This window comes from Ovis canadensis, chromosome 9 (genome assembly GCF_042477335.2).
Source record: "Ovis canadensis isolate MfBH-ARS-UI-01 breed Bighorn chromosome 9, ARS-UI_OviCan_v2, whole genome shotgun sequence".
NCBI classification, from domain to species: domain Eukaryota; kingdom Metazoa; phylum Chordata; class Mammalia; order Artiodactyla; family Bovidae; genus Ovis; species Ovis canadensis.
Genome location: NC_091253.1, coordinates 87695317 through 87717324, shown reverse-complemented (window position 1 = coordinate 87717324; position 22008 = coordinate 87695317). Strand labels below are relative to the sequence as shown.

General features: G+C 36.5%; 1 protein-coding gene across 5 annotated transcripts in view; it reads left to right on the top strand.

The window, feature by feature from the left end:
* Positions 1-22008, top strand: part of VPS13B (vacuolar protein sorting 13 homolog B) — a 787290-nt gene that overhangs the window by 481486 nt on the left and 283796 nt on the right. For all 5 annotated transcript variants that reach the window (XM_069600522.1, XM_069600521.1, XM_069600524.1 and 2 more), the window contains exons 31-33: positions 2654-2857; positions 17703-17829; positions 20678-20821. In XM_069600522.1, the coding sequence (XP_069456623.1) occupies positions 2654-2857; positions 17703-17829; positions 20678-20821 (475 nt within the window). The remainder of the gene's footprint in view (positions 1-2653; positions 2858-17702; positions 17830-20677; positions 20822-22008) is intronic.

The following is a 22008-nucleotide window of genomic DNA, read 5'->3' as shown; positions in this document are numbered from 1 at the left end:
CTGGCTAGTTTGAGTAAATGTAATTTTTATATGGGAATAATAGTCTAGGGAAATAAGCTAGGCTGCTGCTGCTGCTAAGTCACTTCAGTCGTGTCTGACTCTGTGTGACCCCATAGATGGCAGCCCACCAGGCTTCCTCGTCCCTGGGATTCTCCAGGCAAGAACACTGGAGTGGTAAGCTAGGCTGCTGCTGCTGCTGCTAAGTTGCTTCAGTTGTGTCCGACTCTGTGTGAACCCAGAGATGGCAGCATACCAGGCTCTTCTGTCCCTGGGATTCTCCAGGCAAGAACACTGGAGTGGTAAGCTAGGCTACCAAGTGCCAAAGACATTTGCTGTATGTCAGAGTCTGTGTGGCCGGACTGCAGAAGTTTACTGTGTAAAGACTGGGTGTTCTTGTTGCTGTAGACATATACTGTTTCCAGTTGAGACTTGCGAAGATTTGTTTCAGTTCGAATCAGTGACTTGAAACAACATTTACTAATCAATTGATAAGAGATGTAGATTCTAACTTCAAGAAATTTATACTATTTTGAGAAAGACTGACAGGTGATTGTGATGTTCTTGTACTTCTAAGTTTAGAAAAACCCTAAGAGCACAGTAGGGAAAAGGGAGTTTGAAGAAAGGGTGGTCAAGAAAGGCTTCTTAGAAAGTGAAGTTTGAGGGACTAACTTGGTGGTCCCGTGGTTAAGAATCCACCTGCCACTGCAAGGGACACGAGTTCGATCTTGGTCCAAGAAGATCCCACATGCTGTGGGGCAGCTAAGCCCATGAGCCACAGCTACTTAAGCCCATGTGCTCTAGAGCCCTTGCTCTGCAACAGAAGCCACACAATGATTGAGAAGCACATGTACCACAACTAAGGAGATGCCTCAGTTGCTGCCAGCGTGCGGCAACAAAGACCCCAAAATAGAGAAATACAATTTTTAAAATAGTGAAGTTTGAGATGGGTCTTTAGAATTAATAGAATTACACCGGTATTCAAATGAAAGAACATTCTGCCAAAATAGGGGGACTCAAAAGGTTACTCCCCCCACAACCTGCACCTGCATTCACTCTCTTTTTCTTTACCTTCATTAAGGCAAAATGAAAATGTTCATGACCCATTTTATGGGTTCATGTAAAACTTTAGGCTGCCTTTCTTTGCGTGCTCTTTCCTAGATAGAACTTTTCTAAGTTAGAAAAAAGATGAAAATTAGATTCAACACTCACCTTAGGATAATACTGAGACTCCATCCATCTGTGTTTCTCTGCCTCACATTATGACTTCTTGACCAACGCCTGTTTCTTTCCTGTTTCCTTATTGTAACACCGTGTTACATTAATATTTCCCTACCTGAGCTATCTGATCGTTCATTTGCAGTCCTCTCCCTCCTCTTCTCTTGATTTGAATTCATTCGTCTCAGCCGTCATGTTGTCTGGCCTGATGCATGCCATCTCCATTCCTATGTATCTGGGGACACCTGCCATCTAGGGTCTCAGTAGTCATCCACCTTCCATCAGTATTTGACCAACTTCAGGACATGATCTGACCCTCACTGTTTACTTAGCCAAGACATAGTCTTGATCATATTCATACTGACTTTAATTTTCACACTAAGACTCAAGTGATTTCTTCCCTCTCCCTCCACTAATTTGTTTCATTAGTGTTCAATTGGTATAACTAATTGTATTTTTTCTAATCTCTACAGTTGTGTCTATATTTGTAACAACTGTTTTTACCCTCTATGTAATTTCAATTATTTATTGATTGAAACTTTCTTGGAGGAAAAATGTTACTTTCCTTTTGGTTACTCATTTTAAAGAATTTATGAACCAACATAACCAAAAAATTCCCAACTCTTACAAACTTAAACTTATCTGGCTTGCAATTCCCAAACCCTATTCTTCTTATCCTGTCACAGTGCCTTACTATTTCATTCTAAAACCTTCATGAAAAATTTGACCATTTACTTTCTCTAATCTAGCTTTAAGCTGCTGATGATTTTATTCATTTGCTTAGCCTTGAGTCCAATAAGATAAAAGTTCTAACTCTATATCAGCCAGTAATCCTTACTGTATTTCTACATCAGTAAACAATGAAGTTTTGTCAATAATTTAGTCTATGTGGTAGTGGGTTATATAAGGGACTGAAGGCAAAGGGTAGGGGAATTAAGTAAATTCACAAAGCTTCAACACTTTTTCTAACAAGACATCAAAGTGCTGAGGAAAAAAAGTAGATGTTTAACATTGGAAAGAAGACAGGGTTTTTGAAGCAAAACTTGGATTTAACTTGGAGTTTTGGCCACATACTAACTCAGTTAACTTTGGCTAAGTCTTTCAACAACTCTGTATTATTTTCTCTTTAGTAAAAAAGGAGGTATTACAACCTCACGACAGCTCAAGGATTTAAATCATATATGTAAAAGTATTTATTTAGAAAAATAACAGTGCTGAGAATAACATAAGAACTTATTATAAAGTAGATATGCTAAGTACTAACTTTTTGATACATTTTAAAATCATTAGTATGTGGTAAGTTTATAATACCTGCTTCATAGATTTCATTAACTTAGTAATCCAACGTGGGGAAAAATGGTAATAGCAAGATGTTAGTGAGCAAAATAAGCATAGAATACTTATTTTATCTGATTACTTTTCTTCACTGCCTTTACAGAAGAGCCTTGAATTTAGGAATTCTTCGAGACCCTGGGTCAGAGATTGAAGACCGACAATACCAAATAGATCTGCAGTCGATCAATATTGGTACTGCTCAGTGGGATCAACTGAAACCAGAAAAGGAAAATGGCACAGGAGGGGTGCTAACAGAGACTGAAAGAAATTCTCAGAATCCAGCCCTTGAGTGGAATATGGCCAGCAGGTAGGAAATGCTTGAGAAACTTTTTCCACATTCTAATATTTCATTGCCAGAAGAACAGTTAATGCGCTTTTTAGCATGCCAAACCTAAGTGTTTCGGTATTGTTTCTGCATTTCATAAAATGTATTTTGTAACTGTAGCTGATGCTGTTGCTTGGACTCCTGTGAGTTCTACCGCTGTTACACTGCAATTATTACAAATTTATGGTCAATGTCAGAATTTTTTTTAAGCTTGTTATTTGATGAAAAATTCCACTTCAGGCTAAGGATTCATTCACACTTCCCTTAAAATCCATTATATTCCAAGTCAAAAAAATATTAACTCTTTCCTTATCAGATTCTTGTGCTTATTGGCTTTGTAGATCTTCTATAAAAAAAATGTTTATTCAAGTCTTTTGCCCATTTTTAAATTGAGAGGTCCTTTTGTTGATGATTTGTAGTTCTTTTTTTATTTAATTTTTTGAATTTAAAAAATTTTTATTTAAGTATAATTGAATCACAGTTGTGTTAATTTCTGGTGTACAACAGAGTGATTCAATTACACGTGTACATACATATTCTTTTTCATATTCTTTTCCATTAGGATTTATTTCAAGATAGTGAGTTTAGTTCTCTGTGCTATGCAGTAGAACCTTGTTTGTTTTAAATGTAGTAGCTTGTATCTGCTAATCCTACTTTATCCTTCCCCTTCCCCATTTCCCCTTTGGTAACTGTAAGTTTGTTTTCTATGTTTGTGAGTCGATTTCTGTTTAGTAAATAAGTTAATTTGTACATATTTTTAGATTCCACATGTGAGTGATATCATATGGTATTTGTCTTAGTCCAGGTTACCTCACTTAGTATGGCAGTCTCTAGGTCCATCCATGTTGCTGCAAATGGCATGATTTCATTCTTTTTAATGGCTGGGTGATTTTTCATTGTATGTATGTACCTCATCTTCTTTATCCATTGATCTGGTCGATGGATATTTAGGTTGGTTCATAATTGCATTGTAACTAGTGCTGCTGTGAACATGGAGGGGTGGGTGCATGTGTCTTTCTGAATTAGTTTTGTCCAGATATAAGCCTAGGAGTGGGATTGCTGAATCATATGGCAACTGTTTTGTTAGTTTTTTAAGGAACCTCCATACTGTTTTACATAGTGGCTGCACCAGTTTACATTCCCACCAACTATATAGCAAGGTTCCCTTTTCTCAACACCTACTTCAGCATTTTTGAGGGCAGGGGAGAGGTGCCAGTTATTTTATTCTTTTCATATAGAACAAACTTACAAGAATTTACACAATTTAGAAATAGATTCCAATTGCACCATTACTCCTAGTACACATATAACTAATAAGACAACTGATCAATTTCACTTTTCTTTTGAAAGTCATAATCACAGAACATGGCAATAATTTGTTAAGTCTTAAAGTCTTGTGAGGGGCTTTGTTCAAATCATACTTTCAAGTATAGATTTATCTATTAGCAATAGATGTAAATTTTCATACAAGTTTTCCTGTGACACAAGAAAATAAAAAGATTGTTGTGAAAAGTCTCAAGATTTTATCAAATCAGATTCCCTGTACTAAATTTAGGATGCAAAACGTCATTTCTCCTAAACAGATGTGGGAAAAAAGAAATATATTCTTTACTCTTTTTTGTATAGACTTTTTAATGATCGCCATTGTGACAGGTATGAAGTGGTACCTCATTATAGTTTTGATTTGCAATTCTCTAATAGTTAGCAGCGTTGAGCCTCTTTTCATGTGCCTGTTGTCCATCTGTATGTCTTATTTGGAGAAATGTCTATTTAGGTTTTCTGCCCAGTATTTGATTAGGTTGTTTGTTCTGTTAATTTGTTGTATGAGCTGTTTGTGTTATTTTTTAAATTAAGCCCTTGGTTACATCATTTGTAAATATTTTCTCCTGGTCTTTAGGTTGTCTTTTCATTTTGTTCATGCTTTCCTTTACTTTCATTGAGTCCTTTATTTTTGCCTTTATTTCTATTGCTGTGGGAGATTGACCTAAGAAAATATTGAAACATTAGTACAAACTGTGTCAGAGAATGTTTTGCCTGTGTTTGCTTCTAGGCGTTCTTTTGTGTCATGTTTTATATTTAAGTCTCTAAGCCATTTTGAATTTATTTTTGTGTAGGGTGTGAGGGGTTATTCTACTCATTGACTTACATGCGTCTGTCCAACTTTTACAACACCTCTTGCGAAAGAGACTTTCTTTTCTCCGTTGTGTATTCTTGCCTCCTTTGTCAAAGATTAATTGGCCGTAGATGTGTGGGTTTATTTCTGTGCTTTCTATTCTGTTCTGCTGATCCATATATCTGGTTTTAGTGCCAGTGCCACACTGTTTTGATTACTGTAGCTTTGTAGTATTGTCTGAAGTTTGGGAGGGTTATGCCTCTGTTGTTTTCTTTTCCCTCAATATTGGTTTAACAGTGCTGGGACTTAGCGTATATAAATCTTTCACCTCCTTGGTGAGGTTTATTTCTAAGTTTTTTAATGCAGTCTTAAAAGAGATTGTTTTCTGCTTTCTGTCTCTGATATATCATTGTTAGCATTCAGAAATGCATCCAATTTCTTTATGTTATTTTGTGTATTTCTACGTTGCTGAATTTATCAGCGCTGTTTTTGTGTAGTTTTTACAGTTTTCTCTATAGTATTATGTCATCTGTGTATAATGACAGTTTTACCTCTTCCCTTCCAATTTGGCTAACTTTTATTTATTTTTCTTCCCTGATTGCTGCGGCTAGGACTTCCAATACTGTGTTAAATACAAGGGGTAGCAGTGGGCATCCTTCTCTTGTTCCAGATTTTACTGGGAAGATTTTCAGCTTTTCACCATTGAGCATTATGTTGTTTTAACCCTGTTATGTGGGTTTGTCACAAACAGCTTTTATTATGTTGAAATTTGTTCCCTCTGTACCCACTTTGGTGAGCATTTTTATCATGAGTGGGTGTTGAATTTTGTCAAATACTGATCCTGGATGTATTAAGATGATCATGTGGTTTTCTTATTTTCTTTATTTGCTTGTATTGATTGACTTGCATATGATGAACTATCCTTGTGACCTTGGGATGAATCCAACCTAATCATGGTGTAGGATCTTTTTTATATGTTGTCGCATTCAGTTTGCTAATGAGTTATTGAGGATTTTTGTATCTATTTTCATCAAAAATATTTCCTTGTAATTTTCTTTTTTGGTACTCTCTTTTTCTGGATTTGATATCAGGGTGATGTTGGCTTGATAGAATGACTTTAGAAGTGTTTCTTCCTCTTTAGTCTTTTGGAAAAATTTGAGGATTGGCTTAAGTTGTTCTTTGTATGTTTGGTAGAATTTCTCAGTGAAAACATCTAGTCCTGGACTTTCATTTGCAAGAATGTTTTTTATTAGTAGTATTATTACAGATTCTGTTTCACTTCTATTGATCAGTCTGTTCCAATTATCTATTTCTTATGTGATTGAGGTTTGGTGGGCTGTATGTATCTACAAACCTGTCCCATTTCTCCTAGGTTGTCCAACTTACTCTTGTAATTGTTCACAGTATGCTCTTCAGGCTTTTTGTATTTCTGTGGTATAGGTTATTATCTCTCCTCTTTCGTTTCTTATTTTGTTTATTTGGGTCTTCTCTTCTTGATGAGTCTGGCCAGGGCTCTGTTAATTTGTTTACGCTTTCAAAGAACCAGCTTTTGGTTTCATTCATAATTTTTTTCCTGTTTTTTAAAATCTCCATTATATTTATTTCCTCCCTGATATTTATTATTTCCTCCCTTTTGCTGACTTTAGGTTTTGTTTGCCCTTTTAAAAACTGTTTTAGGTGATTGGGTTATTTATTTGAGATATTCTTGTTTTTGAAGAAGGCACATATGAGCTTTCCTTTTAGAACTGGTTTTCTACATCCTGTAGATTTTGACGGGCTTCTCAGGTGGCATTAGTGGTAAAGAACCTGCCTGCCAGTGCAGGAGACATAAGAGACATGGGTTTGATCCTTGGGCTAGGAAGATCCCTTGTAGGAGGGCATGGCAACCCACTCCAGTATTCTTGCCTGGAGAATCCCATGGACAGAGGAGCTGGCTTGCTATGGTTCATAGGGTTGCACAGAGTTGGACACAACTGAAGCAACTTAGCAAGCAAGCATAGATTTTGAATGGTTGTGTTTTCATTGTCATTTGTCTCAAGGTATTTTTAAAAATTTCCTTTTTCTTTTCATCATTGACCATTAGTTTTTTAGTGGTGTGTTGTTTAGTCTCCTTATAGTCATTTCTTTCTTGTTTCTCTTTGCCTGGTTGATTTCTAGTTTCACACCCGTGAGGAGAGAAAAAGTACTTGAAATAGTTTTCTGTTCCCTATAATTTGAGTCCTACTGTGTGGTCCATCCTACAGAATGTTTCATGTGCACTTGAAAATAATGTATATTCCGAGGTTTTTTGGATGTAATTTCCTGAAAATATCAATTAAGTCTATCTGTACTGTTGTGTCATTTGTAACCTCTGTTGCCTTATTGATTCTTGTGTCTGGAAGATCTGTCCATTAATGTCAGTGGGATGTTAAATTCTCCTGTTACTGTATTCTTAATAATTTCTTTTTTATGTCTATTAATACTTGTTTTATGTATCCAGGTGCTCCTTTATTGGGTGTGTGTATGTTACAAGTATGTATCCACTACTTGTATTGATTCTTTTATCATTGTGTGCTGTCCTTTTTTATCTTTCTCTATGGTCTTTGTTTTAAAGTCTGTTTGGTCTGATATGAGTATAGCTACCCTTGCTTTCCTGTGATTTCCACTTTTGTGAAACTTCTTTTTTTATTCCATCACTTTCACTCTGTGTGTGTCCTTCACCTTAAATTGGGTCTCTTTTAGGTGGCATGTTGTAGGCTCTTGTTTCATTATCCAGTCTAGCACTCTGTGTCTTTTGATTGAAGGATTTAGTCCATTGACATCTGAGGTAATTATTGATAGATATATATTTGTGGCATGTTTAACCTTGTTTTCTAGCTGATTTTATATTTATTCTTTGTTCCTTTCTTTTTGTTTTTCCTTTTGCAGTTTGATGATTTTCTTTTGAACTATGCTTATATTCTCTTCCTTTTGGTTTTTGTGAATCAGTTGTATGTTTTTGATTTGTGATTTCCCAGTTTTTCAGGTATGTTAAAGTATTACTATAATTTTATAGTATATAGTTTGCTTTAGACTGATATTCATAGACTCAAACACATTCTGAAAAAAAAATCTACATTTCCCTACTCTATTCTCCCACATTTTATGATTTTATTATCGTCTTTTACATCTTCATGTTTATCCTTTTGCTGTTCATTGTAGTTGTCACTTGCTCAAGTTTGTTTTGTTTTGTTTTTCAAATCTGTATATTGGCTTATTTAGGTGATTTACTTTCCAATTGTGATTTTCTCTGTCCTATAGATTATTGTTTATTTTGTATTTAGAGAAAACTTTTCAATATTTCTTCTAGGATAGGTTTAATATTGCTCTATTCTTTTCGCTTTTGCTTGTCTGAGAAATTCTTTCTCTCTCCTTCTATTCTAAATGATAATTTTGCTGGGTGAAGTATTCTTGGTTGTCAGTTTCTTCCTTTCAGAAGTTTGAATACATCTTATGACTCCCTCCTGACCTGCAGCATTTCTGCAGGAAATTAGCTAATAGTCTTATGGAGGTTCCCTTGGAACTAACTCTTCTTTTTTTCTCTTGTTGCATTTAGAATTCTCTGTATAACTTTTGCCATTTTAATTATGATATGTCTTGGTGTGGATCTGTTCAGGTTCCCTTATTTGGGACCTGAATATCTGTTTACTTCCCCAGGTTTGGGAATGTTTCACCCATAATTTTTTCAAATACATGCTTGATTCCCTTCTCTCTCCCTTTTCTCTTTGGAACCCCTATTATGCATGAATTGGCACACTTTATATTACCTCATAGATTTCATATGTTACTTTCATTTTTTCTTGCCTTGTCTTTCTATCTGCAATTCTGATTGAGTGATTTGTATTATTCTGTCTCTTTCAGATAACTTAATCATTTTTCTGTATCATTTAGTTTGCTATTCATTGCTCGTAGATTGGGTTTTATCTGCAGCCACTAGAGTGCTATTAATCCCCTTGGGTATAGTGCAGGCATTGCACTCTCAAAGCCACCAGTGGAGTAAATCCCCTGAAATAATGCAACCCCTGGGAATCAGCTCAGATTTAAGCCCTGCCTCCATGTGTGGGCCACCCCTGGCACTTGAGGGCTTACAGAGGCATAGCTATGCCTGCTGTGAGCATTCCAAGAATGAGGATGCTATGATGGAGCCCTGCCCTCTCTTTGGAGAGTACTTTAGCAATGACAGACCTAGGATGTTGCACCTTCAACCACACTCCAGCCCCTCAGGCTGTCTCTGTCCAGCCAACTCCAATCTTTTCTCCAGTCTGTCTTCTGAAGCTAGAGTTTCAGCTCCCTAGTCCACACACACACACCAGCAGGCACACGTCTGAGGCTTAGGAGTGGATCAAGGTAGCCACGACCATCTGTGCTGGTCTCTTTCTCTTGCACCTGTGCCGTTCTGGCTGCTACACTCTCTCTTCTGAGCCTCTTAGGCTACCTTTCTGTCCTAGCTGATTCCTAGGCAATGCAGGAGGTTCCCATGGTGATGAGAAATTTTCTCTTTCACAGCTCCCTTCCAGGAGTGCAGATCCTGTCCTGATTCTTTTATTTTTCCTTTGTGCTTCCTGGTTACATAGTGATCTTTCCTGCAGCTTTGCTTTTATGAGATCTTTGGCCAGCATTCAGTAGGTATTCTGTGAGAGTTGTTTCATATGTAGAAGTATTGTTGATGTATTTGTGAGAAGAGATGAGCTCTACATCCTTCTATTCTGCCATCTTGATTTGCGCCAGGTCATGAAGATTTATGCCTATATTATACTACGAGTTTTATGGGTTTAATGCTTATAATTGGGTTATTGAGTTATTTTAATATTGTTGTTTTTTATAGAGTATGTGATAGAGTATAAAGTTATTCATTTGCATGTTGGCTCTCCAGTTGTTCCAGCACCATTTGTTGAGGAGATTGTTCTTTCCCCATGAATGGTCTTTGTACCTTTGTCAGAAATTAAAGACTGTTTTAATATCAAGTATACACCATGGAATATCTTTTACACTAAAGATACAAAGTAGAATAACTTATGATATGTGCCCATCCCTTACAGAGCTCATCTCCCAGTCAAAAAGACAGACTGGTTAATTAAATATTCAAGTACAGTGTGGAAACCATTCTGATAGACATAAATAAAGGATACTTAGGATTAAAATAAGGCACATAAAAATTGAGATAAACACATTTCATGTACATAAGACATCTTCAGTTCAGTTCAGTCGCTCAGTTGTGTCCGACTCTTTGCAACCCCATGAATCGCAGCACGCCAGGCCTCCCTGTCCATCACCAACTCCCGGAGTTCACTCAAACTCATGTCCCCATCAAGTCGGTGATGCCATCCAGCCATCTCATCCTCTGTCGTCCCCTTCTCCTCCTGTCCCCGATCCCTCCCAGCATCAGAGTCTTTTCCAATGAGTCAACTCTTCGCACGAGGTGGCCAAAGTACTGGAGTTTCAGCTTTAGCATCATTCCTTCCAAAGAAATCCCAGGGCTGATCTCCTTCAGAATAAGACATCTTAGGCAGATAGATGTGACATAACACATGAATAGAATGATAAATTTCTCTAAAATTGATGTAAGTACAAACAGAAAATTAAAGAAAGAAATTCTGTGTGTGGGTTTTCAGGAAACGTTTCACAATGTGTATGACTTCAATTTTTTTCCACAAAGTAGGAATGGCAGGAGAGGGAAGGGAGCAGTTTGAACTAAGAAAGATACTCCAGTTTAAAAACCTGCCCTGTTTTTTCCACTTCTAAATACCAATCACAGAGTATCATGCTTGGCACATAATATGAAGTTAGTGAAGATTTGAGTGAACTGAGAAATTGAATGACAAGATGATTAAGTAGAGCTAGCAAATCAAGTGAGTGAATGTGAGTGTTTCTGAGAGACACTCATTCAAATAAAGACAAGAAATGTTATATCTGATGTTGTTTAGTTGTGCTGATTAATCTTGACAGAAATATAATACAGAGCTTTAATATCATTACATTTTTTGTTTTTCAATAAGTATTACCAGTAGAATTCAAAAGATACACAGTGAAGAATAATTTACTCCCCCCACCCATTATTAAATGACAGTCTTTATAATGATTTATTTTTCCTGACTCGGGATTCCTCCTAACATGTTGCTCACATTTTGTCTTTAATCATAATGTGTTTCTGTGTGTATGATGGGGAGAAAGAAACAGGGTAGTTATGCATAAAGAATCATCAGATTTTAAAATTTGTAGATATTTTGTTCTTAAAACCTTAATTTTTAGCTGACAGAATATATCAGGGTTCAGTCAGGTCAGAACAACAACTGTAAGTGTTGTAACAGAGGGGATTTATTTTAGGAATAAGAACTTATCCATTTGTAGAATAAGCTGGGTAACCTGGATAAAAAATCTGTTGCACTCTAGGAAACCTGGGAAGCCAGCTTTGTCTAGTGGCTAGAGGGACCACCGAAGGCTGCTAGACAGGTCTGTGGGAGGCTGTTACTCGTGCTTCTGGAGTTCAGCCTGCAGTTGCTATTGTCCAGCAGAGCCAGAAGTCAGGAAAACATCATGAAGGTGGAAAGAGTGAGGGCAGGCTGGAATCTGTTGGCACTTCTGCATCATGTTTTCTCTACTGTTTAAAACAGTGTAACTTTCAGAGAATATTGTCCATTATCTATTTCTCTTCTACATTCCAACTCTCAAGTAGACTTCTTTCTAAACTCTGAACTATTCTTAGCACATTATAGAACAAAAGCACTACAGAAAACTAAGTTTGAGGAGATTCTTCACTTGTCCAATGTCACTTAAAATACAGCTAAGTGTGGAACCCTGGTTTGCTTCCTCTTAGCCAGCTACTTTTCTTGTACTCAATTCTCTGACCCCTTACACTTATGCTAAAGTTCATTGTTAGTAAATTGCTTTTTTTTTCTTTTTCTTTTAGCAACGATTTTTACTACATCTGGGCTTATTTTATAATCTGAGAAAATGAAGTGCTGAGAACTAAAATAGCCCATACTGATGCTTGCCATGTGCAGGTTACACAGTAAAATCACTGGTGCTGTTGGTCATGATGATTAGAACTTTGAGGGTATCTGGAGTCGGGGTGGAGTGAGGGTAGGGGGATGGCATAGAAAGTTTATCTTGTAATTTCCTGAAAATGTCAGTAAGCCTAAATCCTCCAAGTGAGTCTGATTTTCTTGTTTATAATACTTAAAGATATAATTTGAACAGACTTGAAAGCTGCAATTAAAAAAAAATAAATCATTTATACCAAATACTTTTATTTGGCCCTCTCACTGTCTGTATTTTATTTCCTTGAGTAATTTATCTTTCTGACTTTATTGTGAGGAAATAGAACATATTTATTTGTTTGAGTATTTTTATAAACATGTATCAAATTACATGTATTGCCCTTTGGACTATTTCCCCCACACATTGGATTAAAAAAATTTTTTTTGTTTTAATTCTTAGCAGGCTGACTTTGAATTTGACACATTCTTAAACTCAGTTCTATGATTAGTAGCACTGACTGAACAAGATTAGTAGCACTGACTGTGTGGAAGTATAGCTTTGTGTTGATGTTAAAGTACCTGAAGCATAAATAATTGGCCTTAATTCTGAGAGATCATGACTGTTCTGTCTGTATTTTGATCTCTTACGTTTTTATTTTTTTAAGTGATTACCCACATGTTCATAGGAGCCTTTGCGTATTTTGATTTATGATTGATCAAACAGATTTTTCCCAAAATTGTTCCTGTGACATTATAAACAGGAATGTGGAAAGAAAGCATTTTCTTTGATTTTGCTCTTCACCTTGAAAACCATCACTTGTGTCTTTATTTGTGAGGATATCAAGCTAATGCCTAAGCAAATTTATAGGCTAGAAGTTAGTCTGATTCCCATAGTTTATAGGCTAATGCCTGAGATCACCTAAACCTTCTTGAATTGTGTGATTTTATAATAATCCCGTTAAACTTTTTCATGACTTTATGTGAGAGGATGTTTTCTCCTGCTGTTTAAAGTACCCGGGAACTGAGTGTGAAGGGAAAAGGGATCCTGGTGCAGCAGGAAGAAGCAGCCAGTTTATACTTCCCAGCAGCCAGCAAATATTTCCTACCTGAAGATATCCTTGGCAACTTGAAAAGGTGGCACAGAGATTAAAGGACGTAGATCTGTCTTGTTCAGCCTGACTCTTCTGTAGTTACTGGTATCAACTTGCACTGCAGGTCCAGTTGTGGAACCTTTGTTCCAACTGAGTGGCCTTAGCCCAGTCCCTGAAACTCATCTCCTCATAGGTGATTTGGGGCTAATAATGGAGAAGGCGATGGCACCCCACTCCAGTACTCTTGCCTGGAAAATCCCATGGATGGCGGAGCCTGGTAGGCTGCAGTCCATGGGGTCGCTAAGGGTCGGACACAACTGAGCAACTTTACTTTTAAGCATTGGAGAAGGAAATGGCAACCCACTCCAGTGTTCTTGCCTGGAGAATCCCAGGGACCGGGGGAGCTTGGTGGGCTTCCAACTACGGGGTCGCATAGTGTCGGACATAACTGAAGCAACTTAGCAGCAGCAGCAGCATGGTCCTTACTTCACATACAGGGTTGCTGTGAAGAATTCAGTATCTAAGTCACAAAAGGCATTTCACAAACTAAAGCCTGTCATAGGGTTTTCCATGTGGCACAGTGGTAAAGAATCCATCTGCCAGTACAGGAGATGGAAGAGATGTGGGTTTGATTCCTGGGTCAGGAAGATCCCCTAGAGTAGGAAATGGAAACCCACTCCAGTATTTTTGCCTGGAAAATTCCATGGACAGAGGAGCCTAGCAGGTTGCAATCCATGGGGTCGCAAAGAGTTGGACACAACTGAGCAACTGAGCATAGACACAAGCATAGTTACTAACAGGCAGTAGGTACTCAAAAAGTCAGAAAATATTTAAGTTGAATATAATCATCATAGTAATATACCATCTAATTTTATCTTAATTGCATTAGAAATTCAACAGAAAATGTTACTCTTGGAAGGAAAAAAAAACACCACACGCACTAAAATGGACTTCAACTCTTAACTAGTATTTATCAAATGACTTATCCTTGTGACTCTCTAAAAATGAGAGGAATCTGTATAAATAGGTACAGTTAATCAAATTATAATGAATAATTTCTCCAAAAGTATTTTATATATATTTATTGTTTATAATAAATGTGTGCAAATATTACTGTTTTTCATGTTCAGGAATATCTACTGAAATGGATTATCTCTGTTGATTGCCATAAGTCTTAAGTATTTTCTGGTCTGTCTTTCTCTGTCATATTTCTAGTTTACTAATTTGTAAATTTATATCTAAAATTCTATTTACCATCTATCATATATTTAATTTTAGTAACTATATTTTTATTTCTGAATGTTCTACTTGATTGTTTTTCAAATCTGCTTTGCCTTCTTTTATGGTATTAATACTTTGGGTTTTTTCCTCATGTAGTTCCTTCCATCCTATCTGTCTTTAATGATTTTAAAGAAATTTATTATATTGTCGACATGTGGAAATTCCATTATCAGAAGTTCTTGATCATGAATTTGATAATGGGGTTGAATTCTGTTCTTGCTAATAGAAAAATGATTTTAGAGTGTATATGAAATCTGTATTTAGGAGTTTATCTTCAGTGGTTTTTTTTCCTTAGAATCCTTTTTGTCAGTTTGAAAGCATGTTTTCCAAAGAGACTTGTTATCTATTTCTGACTGATGCCCTGGGGTTATCAAAGGTCTGATGCCACTTTATATAAATAACTTAATATTGGTATTCCTGGACCAACACACATAATATAAATTACAGCTTCCAAACACACATGGGATATTTCCCATTATTTTTTTCATTTTCTAATTATTTTTATTTTTAAGTTGAAAAAAGAGAAAGATCTCTGTTTTTTCAATAAACTCTCTTGCCAAAACAGGCAGACTTCTTGTTCTTTTCTGTTTCTAATTGGAAGTTATTTTTCTGGCCTTTTAAGGGCCCCAGATCTAAGTTGATCTCTCATCTCAAAATCTTTGCCTGTCAGGGATGTAAGGATTAGCCTGTTGTCTCCATATGGCCATTAAAAATCTATTTCTGAGGTGGGAGTTGGGGGCGAGGGGGAATCTATTCCCTTGGCTTACTGAGAGTAGCTAAGACCCTAAAGTCATTAACGATGTCAGTTAATACTTTGAGTTTTACTTCCCTCTTGTTATTTTAAACCCTAGACTATTGTCTAGTAAAGTATTGGCAGAATATAATTCTTGTTGCACTTATTTCTGCAGTGTGTATTTTTTCCTTCTTTTGAATTCATCCTTGAAAATATTTGAATCTATAAAAAAAGTTTTATGATTTAAAAAATATGTATCCTTAAATATTTACCAGAGATAATACAAAAGAAAAGTTAGCATTCTATATACCAGTAAAGTTCTAGTTTTATGACCATTGACTTATTAAACCTTTTTTAAAATTTCTAACGTCATAAGTCTTTCATATGTTGTGTTCCTGATTTAATTCACACAATGGGAAATGATTAGAATATGAAGAAGTACTTTTTTCTCCCCCCATCAGTGCTTCAGTTAAAGTTTGCCCTCATTTCATTCCCTGCCGCCTTTTCCATTTTCAGGTGTTTTTAATATATCCTATATTTTAGCATTCCCCTATGAGAGCACAGCAGATGTTACATGTGTCTCACATTGGACATTTTATGGAATTTGAGCTATTAAGCTATAATTGTGGTGTCTCTCAGGATCTCAACTCTTCCTCTGTGTTCAGATTTTAATACTTCTTCCTGCTACCTTCTATTCACCAGATCTCTTAATTCTTTAAAATTGACTTTCTTGAAATTCAGTACTTATGTGTCACAGAACAGATGATCTGATTGTTTTTTTGGCAATGAGCATATAAAGCTCTGCCCATTGCCCAGTTCAATAAAAGATGCAAGTACTCTCTAGACTACTCTGGTAGAAAAAGATGTAACAGACTTGAGTTTTATCTGTGCTTTTTCATGAGATAACTTATGCCAATTCTCTGATCTTACCTTGATTATTTTATAATAATAGAGACTAATAGCAGAGAAGGCAGTGGTACCCCACTCCAATACTCTTGCCTGGAAAATCCCATGGAGCCTGGTAGGCTGCAGTCCATGGGGTCGCTCACTAGAAGTCGGACACAAATGAGCAACTTCACTTTCACTTTTCACTTTCATGCATTGGAGAAGGAAATGGCAATCCACTCCAGTGTTCTTGCCTGGAGAATCCCAGGGACGGCGGAGCCTGGTGGGCTGCCGTCTGTGGGCTCGCACAGAGTCAGACGTGACTGAAGCACGTTAGTGGCAGCAGCAGCAGGAATATAACATTAATGGTTCCAGTAACTTTTGAGGTATGACTTGCTAGTAAAACATGGAACTGTGTTATCTCATAAAGTAACTAAGAATATGAATAAATAACTTGAAAAACTTCAATAAACTTGAAAATCTGTACTAGCACAAGTTTTGATTTCATAATAGTATTTAAAATTACTAGCAATTAGCAATTTTGAGTATAGTATAGAAATAGTGTGCTAGATAACTGTTCAAAAGATAAGAATGTGTAAAGAAAAATTAAGATAGAGGTCAAATGCTGCTCTGGTATCAACTTGCCCTGCAGCCCTATAATTGTGGAACTTTTGTTCCAATAGGTGATGTGGAGCTAATAGTGGTCCTTACTTCACATACAGGGTTGCTGTGAGGAAGAATTCAGTATCAAAGTCCCAAAAGGCATTTCACAAACTGTAAAGACATTCATAGGGCTTCCCAGGTGGTGCAATGAGAAAGAATCTGCCTGCCAGTGCAGGAGACACAGGAGACTTCGATCCCTGAGTCAGGAATATCCTCTAGAGTAGGAAATGGCACCCGACTCCAGTGTTCTTGCCTGGAAAATTCCATGGACAGAGTAGCCTGGTGAGCTGCAGTCTATAGGGTTGCAAAGAGTTGGACACATCTGAGTGCACACACACACACACACACACACACACACACAGAAAGTTATAATCTATGAACTCAGATGGTTCTTAGAGTTTAAAAAAGAAAAGAGAAGTCAGAGATTAAATGAACATGGTTGTGAAACTAAAGAAATTGAAAAGGAGGCAGCTGTCAAATAGAATGTCAGAAATATTAAAACTAGGAAATTAAAAATGATCACAAAAGAGTAAGATTTTTTTTAAACAAAAGAGTACTAAACTTTTTGTAGAAACCAAAGGAATTAAAAATAGAAAAAGCAATTTATTGGAAGGTCCTAGACTACTACTAGCTTTCCTGACTGCCAGTGCAGGAGACATAAGAGACACAGGTGCTGTCCCTGTGTCGGGAAGATCTCCTGGAGGAGGGCATGGCAGCCCACTCCAGTGTTCTTGCTTGCATAATCCCATGGACAGAGAGCCTGGCAGGCTACAGTCCACAGGGTTGCAAAGAGCTGGACACACCTGAAGCGACTTAGCATGCACATGCGCAGGAGAGTACTAATGTGAAATTAATTAATTACATCTGAATTTTTTGATTAGTTTTTTTTCCTTTTATGACTCTGAAGTTAGAAATTGACTTTACAAAACTAAGACTATAAAACACACAAATAGACACACTCAAAATAATGAAATTTTGTCATATGTGTTTGTAGTACAGAGACTTGTACAAATTTAATGAAAATTATCGTTAAAAATGGCTAATTATTTTTTACTTTATCTTTTAGCATACGGCGGCATCAAGAAAGAAGAGCAATTTTGACTCCCATTTTAACAGATTTTTCTGTTCGAATAACTGGAGCACCTGCCATCATTTTCACCAAAATAATTTCTCCAGAAAATATGCACACTGAGGTTAGAACTTAATTTAGGTTTTATTTTAGTCTGAATAATGGAGCAGCTTTTCTTTGTGTGTTTGGAGTTTTCATAATTTCCGTGCACAGTATATCAAATTAGCTTATTATTAATGTTATTATTGTGTCTAATAATTATTGAGCATATTTTGTACTGTTTAGGGCTTCCCTGATAACTCAGTTGGTAAAAAAAATCCATCTGCAATGCAGGAGACCCCAGTTAGATTCCTGGATCAGGAAGATTCCCTGGAGAAGGGATAGGCTACCCATGCCAGTATTCTTGGACTTCTCTTATGGCTCAGCTGGTAAAGAATTCGCCTGCAATGCAGGAATGGGTTCATTCCCTGGGTTGGGAAGATCCTCTGGAGATGGGAAAGGCTACCCACTCCAGTATCCTGGCCTAGAGAATTCCATGGACTGTATAGTCCATGGGATCAAAAAGAGTCAGACACGACTGAACGACTTTCATTTTATAGTACTGTTTATGTATTGCTTTCATGTAATATTTGGGCTTCCCTGTTGGCTCAGACGGTAAAGAGTCTGCCTACAATGCAGGAGACCAGAGTCCTATCCCTGAGTCAGGACGATCCCCTGGAGGAGGAAGTGGCTACCCACTCCAGGATTCCTGCCTGGAGAATTCCATGGATAGAGGAGCCTGGAGGCCTACAGTCCAAGTGTCGCAAGAGTCTGGACATGACTGAGCAGCTTTAACTTTTATTTTCTTTTTTCATGTAATAACTCATTGAGCTGTCATAGTAATCCTATTAGCATCTCTTACTGTCATCATTTTGTAGATGAGGAAACTAAAGCATGGAGAGTTAACCTGTCTACATTTTCACAAGTAGTTAGAAGCAGAACATGGTATGCACCCAACTGGTCTGGTTCCTGGCCATATACTCTTGATCTGCACAACCTCTTTCTAATAAAAGTAGCAATAATACTAACAGATTACTTAGCATTCTCACATGGATTACCTTACAAGGAGAGCTCTACACAAATTACCTGATTTACTCCTCTCAGCATCCATTAGGTAGATATTATGAGTATACATATTTTATAGATGAGGAAACTGAGATCAAAAGAAATTAAGTAATTTGACCAACATTACTAACCAGTTACTAGTGGATCCAGGTTTGAAGTCAAATCACTATGCTATATTTTGCCTCTATGCCTAAAATAGAAATATAATAATAATGGGATTCTTTAATGTTATGTTTTTATGTTATGTTAATTTATAACATAATTTATGTTATGCTGAAAACTTTATAAATTTTTGATCGTTCATTGAGTTATAAGCAGTTGTTATGAAAACTTTGGAAATATTATGTACAAATTAAATGTATTATTATTTTAAGGTGACAAAAGTTTACATCCTTCTCTGAGTTTTTAAAGAATGGTATTTTGTGTTATCTTATTTGATCTTTGTAATAACCCTGATAAGGGAAGCCAGTGGCTCAGAGTTAGAGAATCCTCCTGCAATGCAGGAGACACAAGAGATGCTGGTTCGATCCCTGGGTCTGAAAGATCTCGTGGAGAAGGAATATAACCTACTCCAGTATTCTTGATGGGAAAATCCCATGGAGTAGGAGTCTAGCAGGCACCAAAGTCCATAGGGTCGCAAAGAGTTGGACATGACTGAGCCTGCTAGGGCAAATTAGGTTAGACAGGATATCTTTATATCCACAAAAATTGTATAAAAATTAAGTAAGTCTACTAATATCTTTCAGTTACTTAGTAACACAATTTGTTTAAAATACACAAGTGTATTGCTTTCATCATTACTTAAGGAATAAAATAAGAATTCTAACTATAATGAATAAAATCTGGAAACTTTTGGAGAGAAAGTTTATTTAACTAAAAAAAAGTGGGGGGGGATCATTTCCGACATGCTGTTCTTTACGGCTTTATTAAAAGCTGCTCTAAGCTGTGTAGTTTGTATTTGGACCCATCATAAGTCTCCTTAAATCCGTTCTCTTGGATGACACTAATAAAGAGAAGGTTTGTTGGACATTTCCAAGCATTTGAACATTGTCCACATGCACTTCATGACAAGAGGCAGGGCTTCTGCTTATTAAGTGAAACTTCTGAATTGTTTTTCATTTCGGTTTCCTTTTGCTGAATGGTTTTCCAACAGTGGATGTTCAAGTGACTCTGTTACGCAGAACAGCATCAATTAAGTAGTAGACATCTACCTAATACTGCCAAGATTTTAGCAGTTTAAAGAAGTGAAATTAATTAGTCTAGCTGTCTTTGGCTTCAGCACTCCATTTTGTTATGAATCATTTGGAATGGATCCTTTGGAGAATACTCAGACCATACCACCTGTGACTGTAATTGTTGCCTATAATTGCCTGTCTGCCCACCTAGATTGTAATCTTCTCAAAGGCAGATTGCCCTTCAAGACTAATCTCACCCTCTCTGATGTTCCTAGCACTCTAATATGCAGCATGGTTCTTATGAAATACTAAATATCTGTCTGTTTGAGAGGATGAACAAGATTATGCTAAAGAATTAGATACATCACTGCCTACATATTGAAATAATGATAGTAGTTTGAGGTGTGAAAAGCCAAATGCATATGAAATGGTGAAAAATTCTTATTATAGTGGGTTTCCTTGTAACTAGCACATGGCCTGCTGCACAACAGGCCCTCATAAATGTTTATTAATTTAATCCACTAAACTGTGTCAAGTAACTGTGCTCACCATATCTGCTCTTCTCATTAACATATAAACTTGAGTCTCAGGAGAATTCATCAACATACATAAAGCTCAAATAAGTAGAAATGATAAATTATCATATAATGCTATCATGCTTCTTTATCTATATTCAACTTCTTTTTCCTTCAGGAGATTTTAGTGTGTGGCCATTCCTTGGAAGTGAATATAACCACAAACCTGGACTTCTTCCTAAGTGTGGCTCAAGTTCAGCTCTTACATCAGTTAATAGTAGCAAATATGACTGGACTGGAACCATCAAACAAAGCCACAGAGGTAACTTACCTGATTTTGATTAGGCTTACTGCATTTGTGCCAACTTTACCTTGATAATAGAAAAAAAATAATTAAATGTTTTCTGCTAATTATTCTATATTTAAGTTTATTCAAAATATGTATATAAATCATTGGGATTGGTATTCTTTATTTTTGAAATTTGCTTGGTCTCTTTTCCCATAATTCATCATGCACCTTTACAAAATCGCTGTGGCCCAGGCCCAGAAAAGTCACTGTTAAAAGCATGATTTTATTGCCCTGCTGCAGTTTTTAAAGTACAGTGCACAAAACCTGGTATAGCTTTCCCTTACTCAGATCCATTACAGGGACGGGGCCCCTTTTGGAAATGAACTTTGTAAGAGTACAATGGGAATAGCTTCAAAAAACAGCTTCTAAAGCATTTGTCTCCCATGCTCAGTGAAGAATGGACATAATCAAAAAACTTGAATGCCTGCCTAGAATTTTAATTTTGATCCAGTGTTCATTGGAAGCCTGCATTGTAACCACAAAGTATGTCAACATGAAACAAAGAAAGCTGCTTGTTAGATGCTTCTCAAGATACTGTTTCTTTGCTTTTTGTTTCCCTACTGCTATAATCACATCTGTACTTACAGTAATTAATTATTTTATAAAATCTGTAATGAAGAACCTGTTTGTCTATGAAAATGACATTGCTTATATTTTTGTCATGAGTTAGATGCAGAAGTCTCTTAAGTGTTGTTTATTAAGATATTAAAATTTAAAAAATAAAAAATTAAAAAAAAAAAGAAACCTCACCAAACCTCTAAAAAAAAAAAAAAAAGAAGAAGGAAGGGAAGGAGGAGGTGTTCCCTGAGAGCCTCTTGATACTAAGCAAGTGTGCCAGGTATTTTCATGTAAGTTAACTTGTGTGTCTTCAAGCATGTTATTAACAACCACTCTGTGAGCCAGATGTGAGCATTATCACCATCTTACAGATTAAGACATTGGGGCTCAGAGACAGTACGGGACCTGCCTGACAGCATACACACATCACTAAAAAATGGTGAATCAGAGTATTTAAATCTTTCAAGTCAGTACTTTATTCATTCCACCACAGTTGCTGTGCTATAACTGTTACCTTAGTCCCAGTCACCTTTTTAAAAAATTATTTAAAAATGATAAAAGCTGTTAACTTTCATAAAAGATTCTCTTAACTGCATCATCTT